The 25,210-nt window shown below is 42.6% G+C and overlaps 1 protein-coding gene across 8 annotated transcripts in view; it reads right to left on the bottom strand.

The window, feature by feature from the left end:
• Nucleotides 1-3,092: 3,092 nt before the first annotated feature.
• The window catches only part of plch1 (phospholipase C, eta 1), a 60,893-nt gene continuing 38,775 nt past the window's right edge, over nucleotides 3,093-25,210 (bottom strand). For 4 of the 8 annotated variants that reach the window (XM_019874360.1, XM_019874361.1, XM_019874367.1 and 1 more), the window contains 16 exons: nucleotides 23,958-24,078; nucleotides 22,222-22,393; nucleotides 18,840-18,947; nucleotides 17,473-17,631; nucleotides 16,921-16,983; nucleotides 16,020-16,111; nucleotides 14,815-14,912; nucleotides 14,543-14,722; nucleotides 14,249-14,356; nucleotides 12,587-12,711; nucleotides 12,419-12,503; nucleotides 12,083-12,229; nucleotides 11,735-11,814; nucleotides 11,532-11,591; nucleotides 9,445-9,829; nucleotides 3,093-6,958 (listed from right to left, as the gene is read on the bottom strand). In XM_019874360.1, coding sequence (XP_019729919.1) covers nucleotides 4,362-6,958; nucleotides 9,445-9,829; nucleotides 11,532-11,591; nucleotides 11,735-11,814; nucleotides 12,083-12,229; nucleotides 12,419-12,503; nucleotides 12,587-12,711; nucleotides 14,249-14,356; nucleotides 14,543-14,722; nucleotides 14,815-14,912; nucleotides 16,020-16,111; nucleotides 16,921-16,983; nucleotides 17,473-17,631; nucleotides 18,840-18,947; nucleotides 22,222-22,393; nucleotides 23,958-24,078 — 4,580 coding nt within the window. In that variant the 3' untranslated portion in view covers nucleotides 3,093-4,361. Of the gene's footprint in view, nucleotides 6,959-7,766; nucleotides 7,795-9,444; nucleotides 9,830-11,531; nucleotides 11,592-11,734; nucleotides 11,815-12,082; nucleotides 12,230-12,418; nucleotides 12,504-12,586; nucleotides 12,712-14,248; nucleotides 14,357-14,542; nucleotides 14,723-14,814; nucleotides 14,913-16,019; nucleotides 16,112-16,920; nucleotides 16,984-17,472; nucleotides 17,632-18,839; nucleotides 18,948-22,221; nucleotides 22,394-23,957; nucleotides 24,079-25,210 lie in introns of all 8 variants that reach the window. The other 4 variants (XM_019874363.1, XM_019874368.1, XM_019874366.1 and 1 more) reach the window with 3 other exon arrangements.

Below are 25,210 nucleotides of genomic sequence, written 5' to 3' on the forward strand. Positions count from 1 at the left end.
ATTATTTGAATCAGGTGTGTTGCTTCTGGGAGAGCTGGAAAACAGGCAGGACAGCGCCCCCTCAGGACCAAGTTTGGACACCCTTGCCTTGAGCAGCCATAACTCGCCAAACAACGACAAAAACTTGAACTACAGTTGTAATAATGGTTTTGATAATAGAATGTCATCTGTTTGCCTATCACCTGAACACACCAGATACAAGAAATTAACAACAGTTAAACAATATCAGTCTTGCATATCTAAGCCCAGAAATCTTGAGAATGGCCCCCCGGTTGTGGCCGCTTGGATGGTGATCGCAGCAGGTCAGATATCTGCCTGGCTGTAATCTCCGTGGACGGTCTGTATGAATTCCAGACACACACCTCTACCGTTCTTTTGGAAAATTTGCAAAAACGTGGAATAAGTTGAGATATGTCTCCTTATGGTTTGTTTTCAGATCATTTCATAATTACATGAGAAGAAGTGAAAGGCATATCTGGGAAATATTCATCAAGACCTAATTTGAGATATGGGTCCATTTGGTTTGCCGTTGGTAATGCAAGTAAACTTTTCTAGATTACTTTTTTTGTCCTGATTCAGAATCTGCCCTCCTTTTTTCCTCAAGCATACCAGGTTCACATATTAATAAGAATAATGACAATTATAACGATACCACCACCACCACTACTCCTACGACTACTCCTACTATTACTAATAATAACAATAATATGTAATACCATTATATATTTTGCAATATTTATGAATTAAGGATTAAATTCAACAACAGGTGGAATTTTTATTTTTACAACGCATAGTAAAATCTGTATTCCACTCCGTTTCCGACTGAGGGCTATTGTTTCAGATTTGCAGGTACTGATATTCATCCCAACCACTTCACACTCAGCTGCAAACTGCTCCAGTGAGAGTTGGGAAAGCCTAACTTCAAGAAACCAACAGCACCACAAATTCTGCAAGAATGAGGCCCCCATATAGGTTATGAACAGAATCGGTGACAAAGGGCAGCCTTGGCGCAGTGCAACCCTCACTGTGAACAAATCCGACTTACTGCCAGCAAATCAAAACAAACTCTGACATCAGTGGTACAGGGGTCGTACCAGGGGGTTCAGTACCCCATACCATGAATAACCTCCCCACAGAACTCCCCGAGGGACACGGTCGAACGGCTTCTCCATGTCCACAAAGCACATGAAGACAAGTTGGGCAAAATCACACGCACCCTCGGGGACCCTGCCAAGAGTGTAGAGTTGGTCCACTGTTCCACAGCCGGGACGAAAACCACACTGCTCCTTTATACTCGTCGCGAGGCCTTTGGAAGAAAAATAACGATTCCGGCCGGGATTGAAAATGACTCCTCTCTTGAGTGGTGGTGGTGGAAAAACAATCCAACAACAAAGTAGAATACATCAAGTTAGCACATGTGGCGTGTTTTTACACCAGTGCTTCTCATCTATTTTAACTCCCAATGTAGTGCCTTTAGAAAATATTACACTGATTTTTATGGAAGATCCCATCAACTGAAGGCAAACGGGAAACTAATTCCAAAGACCAGATGCCGTGTTCATTCAGGTATTGGCTCTCTGCGCCACTAACATTAATAATAATGACAAAGTGTGGCAGGTTAACTGGGGACGCAGTTGCACAAGGCAACAGGTGTGCCATTTGGCAGATGCATTACAGCCATTTCACGAGCAATTACACCTCATTGTGTATAATGGGCCTTATTGGGACTGTTTATGACTTTTTGCACATTAATTATTGAATAAATGTGAGGCTTGGTCACATGAAGGAGAGCTTTATATTTCCAAATTTTACTGGCAGTCTGTAAGATGCCGTGGTTTCGTAGATCACGGAGATCTTTGTGACCACTTGAAAAAGCTGCATGACCTCAGCAAAATAAAGACCCATATACCATCCATCTTTTATCCCGCTCACATCCCTTAACTCTGTTACACACACACACGCACACAAACACACACACCAACTATTTTAAAACATTAAAAGAAACCTTTCATCAACGTTTTGAACAACAAAATTTCAACTAAATTCCCAAATTTGTGAAGAGAAGAGACAAAAACAGAATTAGTGGAAACCAAATACGTCATTGTTTTTATTGCGTTGGTAGGAAAATGCTCAGTCTTCAGATGAGCACCCATACAAAGAAAGTGATGGTTTAACACTGGAAAATAAAAAGAATACAATTCCAACTTTGCTACGCTCATTTCCTCTGCCTCGCCGCTGTACACTTATTTGCATTCCGTTTTGAGTTGTACAAAATAATAATCACCAGAATTGACAAGAGCTTGTATTCTGTATCAAAGCAATTAAAAAAATAAAACCCTTTAAAGTTCTGATTATGTTTTTTGTCTGCAGACCATAGACGCCAACAAGTCCAGAAGCACAGATTTTGATATGCTAGATTGCAGCCGCGTGTGAGCCTTCATCTTCCACTGTATTTTCTGTCCAAGAGTTGTCGAGTGCTGCAACATCTTTTGTGTAAACGGGTGCATAGTCATGCTCGACATGTTCACATGCACAAACATACGATCGGTGCACAGTTAAGACCATCCAAAGATCCAAGACAACAGCGGAATAATTTACACGTCAATGAAAATACTCACGTGAACGAGAAACGAGACTTTCATGGTGCTGACCTTCACTTGTTTATACATGACATATTCTGCTTATACAAAGAAACACATTCTGCTTCATAATCCAATCTTTTTTGTTTCAGTATTTAAGTTTTGACATCACAGGGACAACGATCACACATCTGTCTTATTTAGACATGAGTACACCGCCAGTCCACAGAACTGTAGAACAACTTTTAACTTTTAAAACCATTAACATTTCATACATGAATCTCATGCTGCAACGATGCTGTTTGTATGGCATCATTTTGAATCTGAACCTTGGCAGACACTGTGAAAATTGACCTCTCCCTTTGAAGGTGATGTCCACCATATCAAAGTGACACAAGGAAATCATGCAAAGCAAACCAAGATGGAGTACGTTAGCATTTTGGTTAATAAGCTAACAACAGCATACCGTGATTGCACGGCTATTCCTAGTATATTGCTGACCTTACCTTTTAATTTTTTGACCAGATTCAACTGAATATGCAGACAATCGCAGAGCTTTATCTGGAGTCTGCCTTCGCGTGTAGACAAGGAGATTGTGCAAAGCAAATCATCAATATGGAAGCTAAGATGTAAGACACACAGAACTCAAGTTAACCACAAATTAGAAAGTAAAACGATATGAGGGAACAACAGAGTTCCTGTAAAAGCTGGCCAGCTCTTTGTTTACTCTCACAATCATTCAAATGCTTCAGACCTAAACAAACGTTGCAACTAGGAGCTTGCAGCTAGCCTCAGTAGCATAGCTGGTTAAGCCTGCTAGCAAGCACGGATATTAAAGAGACCTCACATTTATAGCACTATTTTACCAATAATAAAAGTAGATTGGTTACCTTGGAGCAGATAAAAGTGAGCCTTTGGATTTTGGAATGATTGAAATGACTGTGCGGTCGACCGTTTAGCTTTATATGACTTCAAAGGTTAAAAACAAATTTTCCCTTTAACCTTTCTCACATCATTTAACCAAAATTACCTTTAAGGAGCAAAAATGCATTCCAAAACCAAAGCCATACAATGTATTACTGAATCCTTAATGGAAGCTGACAAATACAAATGGCAGAACTGTGAGACACAGGTCAACAATATTAATTAGCCAACCACCGCCCCCCCCAAAAAAATGCCTGCAAGCTATTTCACATCATATAACCATAATTATCTTATAAAGGTTCAAATTTATCTTATAAAAGAGCAAATATCTATTCAAAATTTAAGTTATAAACCGGCATATGGCTTCGCAAAAGTAAATTTCGATTGACTCACTAATAAAATGGGGCTGATTTTAAAGGCCTTTCTTTTCTTTAAACATGAGAGGACAAGGACCAACTGAGAGACACTAAACGGTCGTGCAACGATCAAATTTTAAACACTGTCGGCTGAAATGGTGTTGTCACACAGGTGAAACAGAGTTACAACTAGCTTTTCCAAGCTCTGAGCCCTTTTCTGTTATTGTGCTACTGACACCTTATGGGACTTGAGTGGAACAGCAACAGAGCAGGCAGTCCAGGTCCAGTTTTAGCCATCATTGGTTAGCATTGTCTTTTCCAGTCGCAGGTGAGAAACTTGAAGAGTGATTTGAAATGTAAACAAAACACTAGTAAACTGTTTCGGTGTACTCGATGTCCAGCTTCATGGAAAAGCTTCCGTTTTGCAGGGGAAAAAAAGTTTATAATTCCTTGATCAACCAGTGCAGAGTCACACTGTCCTTTATCAAGTTTTAGGTCAAAGCTAAAGTCTAAGCAAGAAGTAGACCTCTGGCTCTGACGAGAAGTGGAAGGAGTCTGATTGTGGAAATGAGTCACTGGTGCAGTAGTGATCTGCACGTTGATCCCCATTTCCGTACCGGGATGATGTACAAGCTCCCTCAGGAAGTCCCCTGTCCTCCAGCTGGCCTAAATAACCTGCAATGTAAGAGCCAGTAGAGTGTCTGTTCACAGGTGAATTCTGTGAGGCTGGTTTATTCCTCAAAACAACCCCGTTGTTGACCATTCCACCTGAACGTGGTTTCAGGGCCTCCTGCTGTCTTTCGCGGGCGCGGTTGTTGATGTGGCGCACTCGGCTTTGGCTACGGGAGGATAAGCGACGGGTGAGTGGTAGAGGGGACTCGTCAATATCCTGGGAAGTAGATGGCTCTGTGTTCAATGTCTCTGGGGACTGCACTTCCTGATCACATTGAGGAGACTGACAAATTTCTCTTTCACTATCCTCAATCTCAAAACTGACTAGTTTGCGCAACTGTTCTGTAAGGGGATCACGAGATTTGGACTGGAAAGATCCTACCCCCATGGTTCCCAGACTTTTTTGCTTCCTCATGTGTGGAGTGATGAAACTGCGACTAATGATGTGGTATTTGCTCTGAAAGTTACACAGTATGTCTTCAGATGTCAGATCACCCAAAGACTTCGACTTGCACGGAGTGATGACCTTGGAATCAACGGTCATTGACTGGGGACCGGTTGATAAAGACCGTGGGGTTGAGAGCATTGGAGCTTTGATGTCGGACTGTACCTTGGACACAGTTACCTTTTGGTTCCAAGAAAGCTTTGGAGTGGGCACTTGGATTTGACTTTGACAGCTTGGTTGCAAGACTGAAGGGGCTGCAGACTGTGATGAGGATGTAACGTCATTGGAGTCCATGTAAAAATCAATAGGCGGTGAGTAAAGGCCTCGACCACAACAGTTATTTGCTGACAGTGTAGAGTGAACATGAAGACTTTCTGAAGAGGAAAAACCATTTTGCAAGCATCTTTCTTGCTCCATGACTCTGTATCCTTGTGTTCTCTTGTCAAAATTTTTGGAGATCGGGCTGACTTGCTTTCCTTGGTGAAAACCATTTGCGATCACGCTGTTGTTGGACCCTCTCTGTTGTATAAAGTCTTGATTATAATGAAAATGATTTTTTTGAGGAGTTGGGTAGCCGTTGTGGCTTAGTGGTCTTGGTTTGGAAAGTTTCGAGTCTATGAGTCTATGCATTGGAGAAGATTGGACGCTGGACTGTTGATTCGGTCGCTGATACAAAGGTTTGCTGTACGGGGAGGGACACGGTGTTGAAAACGTTGGGTAGTGCTGAGGCTCCCAATATGGCAGAGGATGTCTTTGTTGAGAGTATTCTGGAGTAGTCTCGTTTTGGTAAATAGCACTCTGTTGCGATGGACTACTGGGGGTCTCCCATGCTTGTTTTGGTGAGGTCAACCTCACTTCTGTTGGATCCTCATCAACATTCACCTCCACCTCTGCAAAAGCATTGCCGATGCGGTCATGGGACAACTGGAAAGACTTCAGAGGTGATAGCGTGTATCTTTGAGTAGAACTTCTCTGTTGTTCTGTTGTGGGTGCCGGTGGATCAAATACTTCCTCATACACACTCTCCTCTACCTCCTCTGGATCTCCATTCCTCCCGCAATTTGTGGTAATCACCTCATTCCAACACTGATTGCGCAGGCTCCCTAAACCTTGAGCCACTTTTGCTGGAGAAGAAGCCAAACTGCTTGATGGTATGCTGTTCAGAGTACTTGCCTGAGCACGGACTGACTCATTTTTCTGGTTGTACACCGATATCGGAGGTGATAGCATCTCCTCATCTAGAATGGTATAGACCTCTTCAAGATCAGCGGTTTCTGGACTGGAGAAGAGAGCAGGGCCGGTTGAATCTGGCAGATGAATTGTGCATGGTGAAAGGGTTGTTCTTGGAGTGGCAATTTGGGGAACGTTTAGATTGACTGACATTGTTGGAGTAGACCTGACATCTTGAAGCTCTCTGGGAGGAGAAAGCACATGATCGCGAGAGGAGTTGAACTCGTTTTGGTCACCAGTGCTTTCAAATTGACCAATCAGAGCTGATATGGAGCCTTGTGTATCTTGCTCGTTGCCTAAGGACATAGCATCAATGAGTCTGGAAATAGTGCTGTCATGTAGTGAGCTAGGACACTTCAGGTCACGGTTCATCTTGACAGGGGAAAAAGGGGTCACGGAGGAAGGGCCAGAGGAAGAGGAGGATGAGGACACAGAAGGTGCAACTGTGAACGCTGTGCTGGTTGAAAAAGTTTCTGGTTCATCTGATCTACACAGTTTGTTGGTAGAAGGTGCTGGAGGCATCTTAGACTGGCTGCCTTGATTGTTACCTGCTTGGTAATTGACATAGTCATCTTCATTTCTAACGCTACCATCGCCAACAACCAGATAAGAGGCCTCCTGTGGCTTATTGAGATCTTTTTTCCAGTTGAAGTCCATCTTAGAGGGGGATTGGACGCTTTCTTTAATGCAAGCAGATGTTTTCATGAGAAGATCCACAGAGGAAGATCTGACTCTGTCAAAGGTGTACGTTCCTGTGAACACATATTGTTGGACATTAACAAATTGACGGAAATTGAGTGTATAATGCAATACATCAAGCCACCCAACAAGAGCAATGATGACAACGAACAGTCCAGCCAATACAACGTAAACCACAGACAAATGGATCTCCAAGTACAACTGTGAGGGAGAAGCTGGAGAATGAGGCTTTGGAGTCCATGTTTTCAAACATCGTATCGGGAAAAGAGATGGTCAGATGGGACTGATCAAATGGGATCGAATGGTACAGCGATAGAGTTCTCATATCACTTTCAATAACCCCTTTTCCAGTGCATAGCACCGTCTTGGCATGGCTTATGTATTTCGGTTTGGGGTGGTCTGTTTTGCACTTCAATAGTAAAGCAGGAAACTGCAAAAAGCACATTGCATGGAACACATCAGTCAGAATGAGACTACTACTAAACGGCAATGTAGGACAGTTGAGCCTCCTGTAGCTGTTCGCCATAATAGGCTGTGGGCAGAAAGAAAATGGGCCACTGCAGCAGAGGGGAGACTTTGAAGTAAAATACTAAAATATCCAAAGCTAAATCTAAATGCTAATGTTAGCGTGAGCGGCAGTGGCTTCAGGTTGCCATTTGCGATCAGCTTGGGACTCAGAACCCACGATGTCCACATACTAGAAAAGGTACCTGGAAGTACCTGGTTGTACGAGCCGTGTTGAGCCAAGTAGGTACCATGCAGTGAAAAAGGGATCAAATAGAACACACTGGGAGGACGCAATACTGCCACGTTGATTGAACGATGCAACCTTCAGACAAGCAGCACGGAAGTCTGATTTACCTGCAGGAACATCCTAGTCACTTCTCTACTATCAAAAAGCAGAACAAATGAAGATGGGACAGAAAAGGCATGTTAAGGTATCATGGAGAGCAGGCTGCAGTCTGTCAGTTCACATGTTTTACAGCACATTAGTCCTTAAAGTTTTTTATAGCACAGCAAGTAAGCAAAGGAGCTGGATTAGACATGTTAAATGAAGAATTCCAAATGTTGCTTTCAGACATATCATGCAGTTTAGAGTACAGTAGAACCTCTGAAGTCCAGGAGTTGGTCACCCTCCAATTTGTTTGTATTCCAAAAATAATAAATAACACCCTTGTGATCATATAAACGGCAATATTTGCAGAGGCACCGTTTAAGAGAGAGAGTTAAGAGAGAGTGGCTGCCTTTACAGCAGCTCCTATATTTTGTTCTTCTACTTCTTCCTTTCATAGCTTTGCTGCTGTGAATTGGGAATTTCTCCATTGTGAGACTAATAAAGGTTTTCTTATCTTATCTAACTTTTGAGTAAAAATGGAACTTCCGAAATCCTAATTCAACTGTACAAAAGAAGTTCACAATTGTATGATAAGAAAAAAAAACAGTGGAATAAAAGTCCACAAAGAAATGTGAGTTTTTTTTTTTTTTTTTTTTTTAACAAGTGTACAGTAAAATTGTGCAGCGGGAGGTGTGTGTTGGTACCACGGAGGTAAACGTCTTCACATCAACAGCAATGTACTGAGTAGCCATGACATTCACGCAAGTCTCGCTTTGCTCTGTCGTGCAAAGTTGTTTTCCAGTTCTGTGATAAAAATCAAAATTTTCCTCCTGGCCATGGCTGGTGGCTTGAGGAAAACCACAGAAAAAGCAAAAGATAACTTTCGATACCCATTGAGTTTAACTTAGGACAGAGGTATCCAAACGTTTTCTTCCAAGGGCCACATACACAAAAATCAAAGAATTCAAGAGCCACTTTGACATTCGTCACCTTGAATTGATTTCGATGGCAAAAACAATCATTCAGTGTAGGTACGAAAATGCTCGGCAGATATATATTGTGGTTATTTACATTATGTTTATTAAGAAAGAAAAATTAGTGAGGTGTCGAAGCAAAAAAGTGAAGCAGTTTTCAGATTTTCTGGGTAAGGCTAGCGGCATCGTGTCCCACTCAAACGTATCCCGCTCCTGCATTGAGCAGCAGAAGAATCACCTCAGCTTCACATTCACAATATGAACATTCATCTAGCAACTGTAATTAAATTATCTTTTTTCTTCCGAGCGTTTTGAAAAGAAATACTGTTCCTGTTTTAGAGATAGATGTCTTATCGGCAAAAATCAAGAAAGTGAGAGATGAGAAGGAATTTCTTCTTCTCTTCCCCTGCTTAACACTCCGTGTACCAAGTAAGTAGTGCAATGCAGGGCCAAGGACAATTATGAATTTTAGTATATGCCAAGGGCTGCTGAAAATTGGGACAGCGGGCTACAAATGGTCCCTCGGGCCATAGTTTGGATACCATTAATTTAGGAAGTTCCACTGTCCTCTAAAAAAAAAAAAAACCTGAATCGCAATGGTTTGTTTAGTTGGATTATAAATCTGAATGATTATAAACTTGAATGCTGATTATTCGAAAATGTCAAAAAAAAATACCACACAACAACAAAAAACTTTTTTGGAGTTTTAAGTTAGAGACTTGATACCCACCAATGACTGCATTTGCACCCATTTCATGCTCCTTGTCTCCGGAGCACAGAGTTAGCTGCCCCTGTAGAAGCCTTTCTAAAGGCATGGAGGTTGGTCTGTGGGTGAGGGGGGGCCGGGCCTGGGGCCTCTTTTCCCCCCCTGGCTCCTTCCCAGACACGCCCTCTCCAATCGCCTCAACGCCCGCACCGTTCTTGTGCTCTGACATGAAGGCCGCCGACTCAGACAGCGACATCTTGGTTTTCTTGCGGCCCTTCGCCGGCGCACTGGCGGTGCGGCGCAGGAGATGGTCGCTGATGGAGCGCTTCCGAATGCCTGCCGAGGTCGTATCCACGGAGGACTTGGAAGTGCGGTTGAACAAACCGCGGATGCCTCGAAACTGATTTCCCTGAAAAAGAAACACAGTGAGTACAAACGGGATGGAAATGTTTTATGATGTAGCCTTTACATGCCTTTATCGGTGTTGCCTTTATGAACCCCTTGTGTTTTTAGATACCACAGCAAAAAGTGTAAAAAGCCATTGTGATTTATGCAAGCATGCATAAAGTACAAGGTTAAAAAAAATAATAATCTGTTGACGCACTGCTTGAAGAAGGCAACATTTTTTCAGAGCCGTGACAGAGGCAGTTTGCAAAGTCAAACACCTGAATCTTGACACTTAAGACTGCCGCTCATCAGATTTTCTAAATGCAAAATGAGCTGCATGGGGCTAAACGAGCCTCAACGATTGTGAAAAATGATCTAATTGCACCCCCCCCATATTGCAATTCTGATTTAATATCCAAAGATTTTTTTCAAGGTCCTCCTCCCATGTAATTTTTGTTCACAAACACAAGCAATAAATTAAATATGAATTACAATCAACAAGATCAGACCGGAATAATGCACACTGTAATTGTTATATAGTACGCTAGGTTTATGCTAAAATAAGGGAGAATGAACCATTAATTAACAAGAAAGACTTTTTTTTAAATATACTTCAATTACAGTTGTTCACTTCGTCACTGTGACTTCCAATCTTTTAAATGTTCACTACGACACCTTCACAACATTCTACCAAACAAATGTGGCATAAACATAAATCATGACAACAAACAGATGACAATAACAAGGCAAACCATTTCCGGACTCCAGCCCGTTCCAGTGGGCTTCTGGCCAGAAAATTTGTCGCTGTAAGTAGATTTGTCTGTCCTGGTCTTTTGTCTTGTAATTGAGTACTGCAACTGCTTGTCTTGTCTGTCTTATGATGTCTCACTTATTTGGTTCTTATTTCTGCCATCGTGGTTTTAAAGTCGTATGTGTCCCACTGTGCTATTTTAGAAATCTGCCTTGGGACTACGGCTGAAAACTAGCATTTATGCTAAATCCGGTGCATTTGCACTGTTTATTCTCATGTTGATTAATGTGCACTGTCCCAATGAAATGTATTTCAAAAAAAAAAAAAGAATCTATGGCTTTATGGCTTCTATAGAGGGTATTGCTAATGCTATATTTTATATTGCACTTATATTGAACTGTGTACAGTTCTTTTCTGAAACATTTATTTTGTGCAATGAAACACTTTGTTTTTTTTTCTTCCCCCCCAATTTTGCTGCTGTAGACTGCAAATTTCCCCAGTGTGGGACAAATAAAGGTTATCTTATCTTATCTACTATTCATTGTTTCAAGAAACAAAATGTACAGTAAACATGCATGTAAAGCAGTTAATTTATCTACGCACTATACATAGCGCATATATGGAAAAAAAAGAAAGCCTACCGACTGAGTGAATGAGAGGACACCCCCCTTCCCCGAATTGCAGCTTTTGTTATTTGAAAATTAAATTCTCAGACACTATGATGTCAATTTGAATTATATGAATTGTTCGACCTGAGCAAAAAGGCAAAGTAAACGTGTAAAAAGATCAAAAGATTCTGTTACGGCTCTGAGGTGACAAAAATACGGTATCTGTGTGACGTGGGTGTTTCGTGTCACACGCAAACAGTGTCTATTTTCTATTTGATTTTTTTTTTTTTTTTTTTTTTGCATTCATGCATTTTCCTACAGTTCATGCAGAACCACACAGAGCTTTCACAAAGGCATCCGGATACCTTGCTGGATCCTAGAAAGTGCATTATGGTAAAGCTGGGATTCAGGACTAGAGGACTCCACTAGAAAGACAAAAGGATTGACAGAGAAGCGGATAAGGAGTGGTTGAAGAAAAGCGCATTTCCTCAGGCCTTCTTCCAAAATAGATTCCCACTGGCGCCAAGCGCTTCACACTGCACTCAGACGAGGTCAGCGGGATACTCACTTTGCCGTAGACGTCGTGCACTGACACGTGCACAAAGATGGACGCCTCGGTCAGGCCCTCGAGGTAGACGTGTCTGTAACCTGGTGAGAGATTTTTAAAAGAAGCGAGAGTCAAAGCCGACTTGACACAAAAAAAAAACAAAAAAAAAAAAAAACAGCCCACAGCCGTGATGCTATCAAGATGTAACAAGAAACTTTGATTCAAATGTGACAGCGTGTGGTGCCGGGTGTGTCCAATTTTTGTTCTATATTAACTCATTCAGTACCAGCCAATTCGTCTGAAAAGACGTTGAAAAACGTCTTTGGGAGTGAATGAGTTAAAGACGCGACAGGAAATGTGCACACGAACCGGGCATGAGGCTGCTGAAGGCAACTGTCCGTTGACCGATGAAGTCTCGTCCGATGGGGTCATGATCCCACACCAGGAAGCGCACCAGAGCCACCTCGGCCATGTGCAGCGTGAAGGACAGCGTCTCCTCCCACACCGGATTGAAACCTCGGTAGAGTCACACGATTAAGTCAATAGAAAGTCTTTCTCAAATGCCGCGTAAGGCCGACTTAATGAGGGAGTTACGCCATCAGTCCACCCCTCTCCTCTGCTTCATTAGCTCATCTGACTTTTTGATCCCATAAGGCTTATGGCAGAGAAGCACTTCACAGATACTCTCCCGTCTGGCTGTTTTACCATTGTCATCAACAACGCGCGTTTGCTCCTTGCAGCAGTCAATAGGCAGACCGATAATCTCCACTTCAACGAATGGATCAATAATCTGGAAAAGAAGAAAGACGGAATGTCATGTGATGGAATCAACGATCACTGTTTATTTTTGTCTGTCCCCCCCCACTCCCGTACCTCTCCGCGGTCCCCCAGCATGGAATCTGGCGGTTTGGGCAAATGCTGTCCGCTAATGACCTTAAGAACGAGCTGCTTCTTGGGACATGCTGGAAGTGGGTCATCACTAAATGGGTTGAAGGTGCCTGCAGGGGATGTGAAACATAATCGCTTTGATGTGAATGCCATCACTCAACAATACCCAAATACTCTGGATGCTAAGATTATTTCTCCAGGGTTTCAATACCGAAAAGTGCAAACACACACGCACAAAAAAAGACCGCTATAATGCAGGAAAGTTATGAGGCAGTAAATACTGGATCATGAACCAGCCATCGAAGGTTCACCACCCCTCTGTTTTGTTGTCAAGTGAAGATTAAATGCCACATTAGCTGCTATTTCCTACTGTAAACTACCCATTTAATCCCTTAATGGCGTTAAAATAGTGTTGCAGCGATTCCATTGTATTTACACAAGCCCGGTTGTCAAAAGCAAATGCTGGTGAGAAATGTGTGTGTGCGCAAGTTTGATGGGCATAACAACCAGTTCACTCGTCAGAAGGAATTCTGACGTTTGCGTTGAATTGACTGATTGGTTAGTCGCATCTTGAAACGACTGAAGCATAAGGTGAGCTATTCTTAATCATTTTGAAGGTACTGTATGTGGAAATAGAAATATGGAAGTTTTATGGACTGATGAGACCAAGATGGTGGAAAGGCCAAAGCATGGGGAAAGAAAGCATCTGCTGATGATCCAAGACACACAAGCTCATCTATGAAGCATGGTGGACGTCATGTCATGGCTTGGGCTTGCACAGCTGCTTCTGAAACGGTCACCCTGGTCTTTATTGATGATGTAACTCATGATGGTAGCAGCAGAAGGAATTTTAAAATCTACAATTTTCAGGACAATGCATTTAAACTAATCGGGAGAAGCTTTGTCACGCAACAAGACAATGACTTAAAACACACTCCCAACACAACATAAGACTTCATCAGGGGGAATAGTGGAAGGTCAATCAACAAACCTTCACCCAATAGAGCATGCATTTTTTTTTTTTTACTCCAGGAGAGAAGAATGAAGGGAGAAACCCCCAGAAACAAACACGAACTGAAAGAGACTGCAGGAAAGGCCTGGAAAAGCAGTTCAAATGAAGACTGGACCACGCCGGTGAAGTCAATGAGTCACTGGCTTGATGCAGTTATTGCAAGTAAGGGATGGCATAATATTAAATGTTATTCATTTTCTGTTAATTTATTCATGCCTGTTCCAATGCTTTTGCTCACTTGAAAAGTGGGTGGCTTCAAACAAAAGATGTTCTGTCCTGAGTAGTTTAGCACATCTAGATGTAAAATACCATGAAATAAAAATTGGAATTCTGAACTTTTGATCGGAGACCCAAACGTCTTTTCAGAGCACAACAAAGACAAAGGAATTGATCGCATCGTTCCAATACTTTTGGAGGTGACAGTATATAGTTCACAGTGTTTTCTTTATGTTTAACTACAATCATTCTCTACATAATGTATTTTATTGGTTCACAATTTTGTGTCTAGAATGGATTAGTTGGATTTCCATTAAGCTTCGGTTTCCACACAATTTGGTTTTGGTCCAGCTTGTTGGATAAGGCTCATTCCAAAAACCGAAGCGACAGTGCACTGTTGCGACTGTATATTGCTGTACCTTTACACATGGGCGGGGGCTTGAGGACGTATCCGCTGCCTCCGTTCACCATGAACTTGGCCCTGTTGAGCTGCATCATTCGGCCTTCCGTCTGATAGTTGAGCGCCACTGAAAGGCAAATGTAAAACTTGAATGAGATTCATCTGGAAGAACCCCATAAAAAAAAAAAAAAATCATTTGGGATGAACTCGATGACAGTTAGCTCAAAAATGCATTTTCAGGAACGGGCGGGGGTTGCGGCGCGTATTGATTTCATTGTCGCCGGATGCGCAGAAAGGCGGAAGACGAGCTTACCCAGCTGACAGCCGACGTTCCAGTAGAACTGGGGATTGAAATTGGACGAGTCGATGCGGTATGCCGAGGGATAAATCCGTGACAGCTGCCTCTGATTGAAAGCCAGGAAGTGCTCAGCTCTGTGATGGACCAGCGATTGGGCTCTGGTCTCGCTGAATGACAGAACGTCGCCCGGCGTACCTGAAGACAAATGCAAACCAGGCATGTTTCTAAAAATGGGATTTGAAATTGCAGCGGCGCTATATTTGAGCTGTCAAGCGCTTTTTTCACACCTTCGTTGAGACACTCCTGCGAGGCCACAGAATTGGTGAACACCACCAAGTTTGACAGATCCCGACTCAGCTTCATCGTCTTCCTCTTCCTTCCTCCCCTACCACAAAAAGACAGAAGACAGTCACAGCATGGATGACTATTAGTTGATTAAGTGGCACAATTAACGATGACTTAGCATGTATTAAAAAGCAGTTTTATATACCGGTACTTATTTCAAGACTCCAGTCATTGGCGATGAAATGGTTTATGGGGCTTGGAAACGCGATGAAAAGCAGCCTAGGTGACTGAAATTATTTAATTCCAGTTCTAATTCATAGAGTCAAGTGTATTACTGTTTTGTAAATACAGTACCTGTAATATTCATTCATTCATTTTCCGATCCGCTTATCCTCACAAGGGTCACGGGGGGTGCTGGAGGCTATCCCAGCCGTCTTCGGGCAGTAGGCGGGGGACACCCTGAACCGGTTGCCAGCCAATCGCAGGGCACACAGAAACGAACAACCATTCGCGCTCACACTCACAATTTGGAGTGTTCAATCAGCCTGCCATGCATGTTTTTGGAATGTGGGAGGAAACCGGAGTACCCGGAGAAAACCCACACAGGCAAGGGGAAAACATGCAAACTCCACACAGGAAGGCCGGAGCTGGAATTGAACCTGGTACCTCTGCACTGTGAAGTCGACGCGCTAATCACTCGACTACCGGGCCGCTCCGTGATTATGTAATCACTTGGGTTATTTTACGGCTCATACAAATTAGTAATGCATAATTTCTGGTGCAGTGGACTTCATTAACACTACTGACACCTGGCCACCGTGGAAACCTTGCACACTGCACTCCCTCCACACACACATAAGCAGCATGCTCCAGTTGCATTTTCATCCGGGCTAAGCTTTATTGTCTATATCAAACTATGAACAACATTTGAACCTCTCACCCCGATATAACTTTTGTTACTTCAGGAAAAGTCTTCACATTTCAAGATGAAAGAATGGCATTCAGAGCTTTTTTTTTTGTTTTTTGGGGGTTTTTTGGGGTCAAAACAAGTCAAATTTGACCCCAACAGTGTGTAACTGTTAAAAGCAGCAGTCAGTTGTAATCATCCACGGGGCGAAAGCCCCGGCGCGCAGGCCACCCGGCCCCCGTCCCGGCCGCTTCGCCCGCTCCCCTCATCATGTAAGTGAGAGTGTTTTTTCAAATCCACCTGTTAAACTGCACTCCGGCTTCCCGTGTGGACGTCTCCTGCTCATCGTCCTCCTCCCCGCTTTGGCAGGTGAGCCGCGATTTGGAGTGCCTCTGGACAAAACACGCAAAACAAATGACAAACGATACATCGGGCTGATATATTTCCGATGTGCATGCCTCACGAGTGCGTCACGTACAGTATAGCATATAAGTGGCGGATGAAGTAAATGCCACGGACGTAGGTGTGTGACCTGAAGAGTCCAATTCAGAAGAGTTCACAGCAATTACGACAGGGTGGAAGCACCTTGCCAGCACATTACGCGCGCCGATGCGTGCACGCACACTCGTGATCTCGTGGTGCAGGATGCAAATGATGTAACTCAAGTGGCATTATTAGAACAAAAAACTAAAATGTAATTTAAAAAAAAAATCTAAAGATCTGAGCTATTAAACAGAAAATAATGGAAAAGAGGGTATAAAAGAGAATGGATTGTATTTTGATATAGATAAAATATAATACAATAAAATGGAGCTTAGCTGCCTCATGAAAAAAATAAAAATGCATATCTTGTTAAAAATGAATCAAGAAAATAAAATACCGGTAATAATAAATAGGTAGCGCCTAGGAACTGCAGCAATAAAAATCAAATTACAAAAAAATTTAAATAGATGAAATAAAATATCACATGTCCTTCGAGAAAGTGCAGCCTGTTAGCAATAACAAGAATACCTTAAGAAAATAAGAATAAAGTTCAAGTGCAGCTCGAGTGCTCCAGTAATCAATAAGTGTATTAAAAAAAAAAAAAAATCAAATATATAATGAGATTTATGGCTCATCCGGATCTTGACGCCAATCAAAAATGTGCAAATCATGTCTTCACATGGCCTCAACAAGGTTGATGTGAAGCAAATTCTCCCACCTTCTGTTTGATTGTGGTGATGAAGGATCGGCTTTGAGATTTCTTCAAAACCCCCCTGGAGCTCTGCAACACACAGCGGAAGCAACAATTTAACTACTATATACCCACCAAGTTTGGAAATGAACCAATCAAAATGGATGATAAAATGTGCTCTGCGGTCTGACACATTTGGTTTTGATGACAGTAACCTTTGACCTTGCTATTGAATTTGGGTCCTGTGAAAAACTGTTCAATAGACGGACGGACCTACTTGATGGAAAGGAAGCGTTTCTGTCCTGTGAGAATGAAATTGTGGAGCTGCTTGTCGAAAAAAAGTCGGAAAATAACCCGCTCTTATCTTCAAACAGCATTCGGGAAACACTGGCCTCTAAAAATAGCGCAAGAGGCAAAGTGGGCTAGTGAAATATTAAGCAATGCCACTTCAGACTTGTAGTTTTTCATCACTTTGGAGCCATTTTGATGTGTTACATGACACACCACATATGCAATGGGCGGGCACGTGGGTGGGATCCTCGTCTCCTCATTCCCATAGATAACTGTTCCCCTCAGTACCTGGCGAAGGTTCTTCTGCAGGCCCTGGTGTGTGGCCCTCAGCAGAGCTCTGATGCTGAAGCTGTCTGTGTCTTCCTTGTCGCCGATACGAGACTCCTTCAGGAGAGAGTCCAGCTTCTTCCTGATGTGAGACTCCACTTGGTGATGGTGACCATTCCCCTGCAAGGAAGAGGAGAGTTGATGATGGGATCATGCGGAACAGATTACTGATTCATCCTAAACCAATTGAGTGCAAATACCTGACGCATACGTTGGGCCACTGTTGTCTCAACGCACCACTCTACGTTAATTATTTTGGTCGGAACAAAATAACACGAGTTCTTTACTATGATGCAATGTTCATCATAATTTGTTTACAGCAGTTGCTCCTGACTCAATTCCCCGAAAAACGCTCCCCTATAGGCACCCCCACAATTTATTGGCATCATCCAAATCCATTACAGTGCTTGCCCAACAGTGCACTGGGAAGCAATTTAAAATACAGTTTTGTTGCTCAGGAAGGAAGGAAGGAAGCAATTATCATGCATTGCAGACTGCTGACTTTAAATTTTCGTCTTCAGCCAAAGATGCTTATCTGGTTGCGGTTTTAATGAGCTCCCTATATTAAAAATAAAAGAAATACAAAACTCGTTGTCGACAGAAACCTGCTACCACCCTTTTTAAAAAGGGCTAGGCTCATCCAAAGTGGCATCTGCGGCCCACGCGCCTCCAGCTAGATATGGAGGGAACGTGGCCGTATTTAGTCACACAGGGGAACCATGTGACAAATGATTGGAGTGCTGTCCTGCTGTATGTCATATTATTAAGGAGAACACACGCGGGCATGATGTGATAAAAATATGGAGAGACTGTCGAGAAAGGTATGATCACCAATAGATGAGCCACTTTCACACAATACTTGCGTTGTCCTCATCGATGTGTGTCGCCATTTTTAAACATTAAGTGATCCGAGAGACATTTTGTGCCATTCGTTTTGGTTGTTTCAAGCCATTTTAGCTGTGTAGTATGAATATCCTGTCATTTAAATTTGCTTCAATATTAATGCCTGTGTGGGTTTTCTCCGGGTATTCTAGTTTCCGCACAACATTCCAAAACCGTGCATGGCAGGTTGATTGGGCACTCCAAATTGTCCCTAGGTGTGATCGTGAGTGTGAATCGTTGTTTGTCTGTGTGTGCGATTGACTGGCAAACCGGTTCATCACATCGAAATAGCGGCACACTTGTCAAGCATATTCTTTTGATGCTCACTGAGCAGGCGCCTAACAAGGTTTTCTGTCATTTCTTTCCTAGAAAATGTTCAACTGAACCATCATTCCATTCAAAAGCAGCGTTGAAATATCAACATTTGAAGGACTGCGGTGTCTCACATTGCTGTTCTTGAGCTTGAAGTCGTCCTCAATCTCGTCTGCACTGTCGTCGTCGGACACCTCGCCTTCCTCGGCATCCGCAGACAGATATGCAGGGAGACGCTTTCCCTGCACGGTGTGAAAGCGATAAAAAGTCATCACCCATAAATAGTATGTCTCAAACACAGCATTGATTTCTGCACATTGTCGAGAGCTATCTTGAGCAGCCAAAGTACAGAAGGGCCAGAATCATTTATATCAATACTGACATGAATCATTAAACTGCTCACCCCAAATTAAATTTTCATTTTCTTTGATGAAAAGTTGATACAATCAATACACCGTCCATTATTGAAAAATAATCGTGCTTGGTTTGACTTCTAATAAAGTGGGTGGTGACATGACCATGGCTCCCGGTTGACCCCTGCTCAAAAGAGAACAGCAAAAAAATAAAAAATAAAATAAAAACACTACAATGGCAACCAAAAAAAAAACCTACTCTACGCTTAAAGAGGAGGCGTACTTCTCCAAATGACTCATATGGTTCTTTTCCCAATGTTGGCACATTCCCACACACATACGCAAATGTACAATCTGCTGCCGACTCTCGGAAAAGCTCCCCAGGAGAGGATCATCCGGTCGAGCCGGAGCACATTAGCGAGGGTGTGAGTGGGAGTAGGTAGATTTTCTGAGCTTCTCCGTGAAAAAAAAAAAAAAAAAAAATCAATGGCCAACTCTCAGCCCTCTGTAGTCTCTTGGTTGACATTGCAGCCCCCTCATTTCAAAAAGCCGCCGCACATTTTACCACCACTCGTCTGCTCCTTATTTGCCTTTTTTTTTTAATGTGTCCTTTTTTTTTATGTGTCCGTACTGAGGAGTTGAAAGAGGACTAAAAGGCTTTGTGGGAAAATCAATCAAGCTTTTTGACTTTTTTTTTTTTTTTTTGGATCTTCACTCGGAAGAGACAAAAGCTTTTTACCGGGGAAACAATGCATGCCGCAGAGGGCACCAATAATACTAAACACGCTAGAAAAGCCCTCTCCCTGTCTTTGTGTCCAGCAGCAAAAAGCGCCCCCTGTGCTGTTAAACATGGATAACTAAGCCTCCGCCGCCTTACGTCACGGCTAAAATCAATGATTCTTTTCGTAACACAAGAACAGAAAGCGGAAATGGAGATCATTCTTGAAGGTTTAACGATTGCTCCAACAATGCTAGCTGGAGAAGTATTGGATCTCATGCACTGGTTTGGAATCAATTGCTGAGGTCTTTTTTTTTTTTGATAGCAATGATTTTCAAATGCGGGGTGTGGGTGAGTCGTAAAAAATAAGAGTCATACGACTCACGGCTTTTCATTTCATTGCTTATCTTCATTTTTTTTTACACAAATACAATATTGACTGTGATTATGAATTTAGAGCTGTGGTAGTGTGTACGCTTAAAGGCAAAGCAGCAAAATTCACCAGTTTTATCCATATTGGGGGGGGGGGGCAGCCATTTTGCCACTTGCCACTTGTTGACTGAAAATGACATCACACCTGCTCAGGTAACAACCAAGCAACATCTTCACTCTTCTTTGAAAATCAGTCGGATTCTTGTTGCGACCCAGTGGAAAGACGTCTAAAATGGTGGCTTGCAGCATCAACGTCTTGCGATATGATGTCAAACTAACATGGCCGTCGCGAGTCGGACGGCAATCAAAACGATGGGATCAAAACATTGCTGAATTAACGAGCACTGAGAAGAAGCACTTCTGCAGCGGTGGCGGCGGCACGCCAAAGTGCGTCAGCGGGATTTTGACAACTGAATCTTTAATTTCCACTCAATGAACAGCTCTATTATTTATGCAATGCTCACATTAAGGACAGTTTTTTTCCCCGCACCACACAAATATTGCTGCTTGTCCTCTGAATGTGGCAGCGTCGTAAAAACAGATGACACTGTCATGAGACGTCTTTAAATATTGAAACCATCCTGTGGTCCGTAATAGCAATTGTTCTGCATTTCTTTTTGCAAGAAATGCCACTAATTTCTTGTGAGAACAGGCCCTCTTAGTTTGACCTTGACTGTCTCTTTTTCTTCTTCTTATGAGGTACATTGAGCGCGGCCAATTGAGATGTCATCCTATCCTAAATTCGATTATTTTGTTGAATATTTACTTCAATTAGCATTTTTTTTTGAAACATTGCCAAAGCGGAACAGTCACGTAAATGTGAGATAATCTGCGGTAATGCTAATAACTGTGTTAATTAAATGGGTTTTATACTTCAAAGGGTCTTTACTATTTTCATCAAAATGCATATAAATTGGGCGGAACTGTGTTAAATGGTTTGCACGTCCACCTCACAGTGCAGAGGTGCAGGGTTTGATTCCGGCTCCGGCCTTCCTGTGTGGAGTTTGCATGTTCTCCCCGCGCTTGTGTGGGTTTTCTCCGGGTACTCCGGTTTCCTCCCACATTCCAAAAACATGCATGGCTGTTAATGGAAACACTCAAAATCAAGGGTCGGCAACCTACGGCTTTTTCTTCCTTATGTTGCGGCTCTTCGTGGCTTGGGGAAAGAAATTATAAGTGTCCGAATGAAGTCATATTTTTCTCAAAAAGGTGCATCACCGCTGTTATGTTCTATGACTGTACACTAGGGGGCAGTGTTGCTATAAAAAATGTCGAGATGAAAAAGGAAGGAGAGGAGTTCTGCAATGGCAACTATTTGAGTTGTACGAACTAGTGTTGTGCTGTTAATAGCCTGTTTATAAAATATTGTGTTTGGCTACACTCTGGCCTTGTTATTTTACCTCCCGACATCGCAACTTCTTCCTTCAGACCTTGTGCAATTTCGGTGATTGGCATTCGCCTCCTTTAGAGACGTTTGCGAGCACCCGGCGTGTCAGAAGGCAGATTTGATAGGCGGCAGTATTTTATTTGTGCTTGTTTGTTTGTTCAATTGTCGTTGTAAATCGTAAGATTATTGTGATCTCCAAATATTAAAATACATTTATTTATATTTTGTATTATTTTTTTGTCGCACTTTTCGACATCACGGAGACTTTCAACCCAAGGTAGGCCAAACGATGGAGAAATCTTTGAAAGGAAATACTAATATCTGAAGAAAACGGAATATTTCATGATGCCTGCGCAGAAATGGTTCTTTGCGTGTAAAAGGTTGCCGACCCCGGCTCAAACTTGTCCCAAGTTGCAATTGTAAGCGCGGATGGTTGTTCGTCTATGTGTGCCCTTGGATTTAGGTCTGGGCCCTGATTAAGCACTTCCAAAATCCTGAAATTCATACTTTTCCATTTCGAACAGATTTCATTTTATTTCAAACTCGGGACACCGGTGTGCCGCGTTCACTTTCTCCAGCGTGATGTTGCCACTTGGATCCCATATATCATCTTGGTTTTGACTTACTTTAATGAGAATCTTGCCCTGCAGGCTCTGAGGGCTAGGTAACGTCTTGGACTCTCTGGTGAGCACGTGCCCGACGTCCAGCTTGTCGGCAAACACTTCTCTCAGATACTGGGCAATCTTCTTTTGCTGCTGGATGCTGCAATGATTCTCAATGGACAGAAGCACCGGGTACCTGCCACACACCGCACATGCGGTTTACGTCAACATAGCGTGAGGGTGAGCAACAAAGAAACGGTCTAGTCTCTTCGTGTCCCCCTGTTCATGTCCAACAGACAAGTGAACGTTTCAAAGAGGAAATTGAATCCGTCGTGACAACTATTCACCTCCACGTCTCGTGTGTGTGCGAGAAAGGTTCTATGTGAGACGGTGTTTTCATTTAGAAAAGTGACTTTTGGCCACACGGTAGCAGAAATGTCAGCTTTGTCAGAGTGACAGCATCGCCTTGGGGGGGAAGCAAGCCTGCCTTCACCTCTTCACACACCCACATATAAACACACGGGCGCGCACACAACACACACTCACACACACAAACAGGTGCTGTGCTTGTGACAAAAAAGGGCCAACTAAGCGAGATACATCAAGTTATTTCATTTCACTTATAGTGACAAGCTGAGATTCTCTCGGGTGAATCATGAGGGTGTGTGCGTGTGCAGCGCTATGCCACTTCTACACAGCCAGGGGCCCTTCATCATACTGAGAGGTGACACGGATTGATAAGAAGCGTATAAAAGGAGAACAGACGTGACGATAAAGAAAAACGTGATTTATAAATGTGAAGAATTCAATGCGTCTGCAACATATGGAATATCAAGAAGGTGGTGTCTTGAATTATGCGTTTGATTCATTCTGTCACCGTGCTTGTAACTCAAATCACGCGACGGCAAGGACAGTGTTTCAAACGCACTGCGACGCAGCGGACAAATCCATGTACGAATTACCCTCGACAAATGCAAGGCACAGCAGCCAATATAAACAATGTTTAAAGAGGGAGAAAGCGACAATAGAGGAGTCACTTGGACCGTGATGCACCACCGCCTCTTTCCCCGCTTCGAGAGCTTTAGCTTTATATGTCATGACCTACAAGCAAAACAAACCTTGACATCAATTAATTGGGCACGCAATGCATTGTAAAGCCGCCGAGCACATAAAACAAGCTGAGAGTTTAACTAAATAACAGCTAAACGGGAGCACAAACTCAATGCAATTCTATTTTTGCTCCAACAAGCTGCTGCCAAATTGAAACTCCACTTCAGACTTAATTACACCGCTTGAATCCGCCGCCTTGCTGCCACTGCCCTGAAAGGAAATAAACGGCTTTATAACCAGAGCCACTGGCTTCAAATAGTAGAGGAAAGAGTCTGGATCACTTTGTTGAGGTGGCATTGGACTCTGTGGAGACAAATGGTCACTCCTGTGGGGATTGTGAGGAAACACTGATCAGCAGATGGTGCGCTTAGATGCTAATGATGGCCAAAAATAACGGCGTTGTTTTAGAAAGCCAATGTGGGCTGTTTAAACGTTAAACCTGCTTTCAAATCGATGACGGCTGATCGGTGCATTTTGTTTCCTATTGAATAAATGCAGCGTTCTGCGGATTTTTTGGGCATTATTGTTTCATAAAGTGAACTGTTTGCAGGTACTCAATAACGCAATTAACCACATGTAGAATTTTTGCGGACAGAATGTCATTGACGTTTGCCACGGAGGAAGTCATTGAACGGCATCGGCGAGCTCACTGGTTATTGATGAAGGCGTATTTGTTGATGGTCTCTATGACTGACTTGAAGGTGATCTTGGAGGTCAGCGTGTAGCCGTGCTGGACCATCGGCTCGCCATCTGGACCGTCCCAACAGTCCACTGCGAGAGAGAGAGATGAGGAAAAACACACCTCATGTGTCATTCTCCTCGTGAGAAGAGGGCCTCTTGTCCTCTTAATGCTGCTTCTCATTGCTCATCATGAAGGTGAAGTGGTACTTGGGCTTGAGGACATATTATCACAACTTGGACCGACTTGACTTTGGATTTTCTAAATGACCCTGATTTAACACTGAAAGCTTTAATCTTGCCAGAAAGAGAAGAATTTGTTCGGTGAGGACCAAACATGCGGAATGCAGTATACATGGTATTCTGAATAGCAGTGAAGTACCGTATTGGCCCGAATATAAGACGGCCCTGATTATAAGACGACCACCTCTTTTTCAAGACTCAAATTTGAAAAAAGACTTTTTGAACACCAAATTAATTTTTATACAGAAAATAATTACAGTGCATCTGAAACAAATGATTCTAACAATATATTTGAGAGAAAAAGCATGTTATTTTGCCTCATTCAAATCTTAATATTTGAACATTTAAATATGTAAACTAAAGTGCAATCACATTCGTAAATGAATGGCTTCTGGTTTTTGAAATGTGAATTACATCATAACTTCTCCTCAGCTGCCTGGCTGATCTTCGACCCACTTTTCTCCAGATTGTCGCTACGTTTCTCCATTTTCTTTCTTACCGCTAGTTTTTATTTTTCTTCTTCGTGCTACCGCTATTTTTATTTTTATTCTTCGTGGCAGGAGTTCACTTTGGCCTGAAGAGTCAAGTTCAGCATTCGCTTCAATGATATCTGGCGCCATCTAGCGTCGTGAATGGGTATAACGTCTAGACCCCGAATATAAGACGACCCCCACTTTTTCAGTCTTATTTCAATACAAAAAACACAGTCTTATATTCGGGCCAATACGGTACATCTAGCGTAAATGATGGAGGTGTTCACTTAATGTCACGAAGTCAGCATTCTTGAAGGACTAATAATTCTCTCGGTAACTATGATAGCTTAATACACTTCCAGGGGAAACACACATCATGGACCTGTATACAGTGATACCTCAGCTCACGAACATAATTGGTTCCCAGAAAGTGTGTGTGAGGCGAAAAGTTCGTCTTCCGAACATTTATTTCCCATAAGAAACCATTAAAATGAGAATAATCCGTTCCC

Source organism: Hippocampus comes, unplaced genomic scaffold (genome assembly GCF_001891065.2).
Source record: "Hippocampus comes isolate QL1 unplaced genomic scaffold, H_comes_QL1_v1.1 scaffold125, whole genome shotgun sequence".
Lineage (NCBI taxonomy): Eukaryota > Metazoa > Chordata > Actinopteri > Syngnathiformes > Syngnathidae > Hippocampus > Hippocampus comes.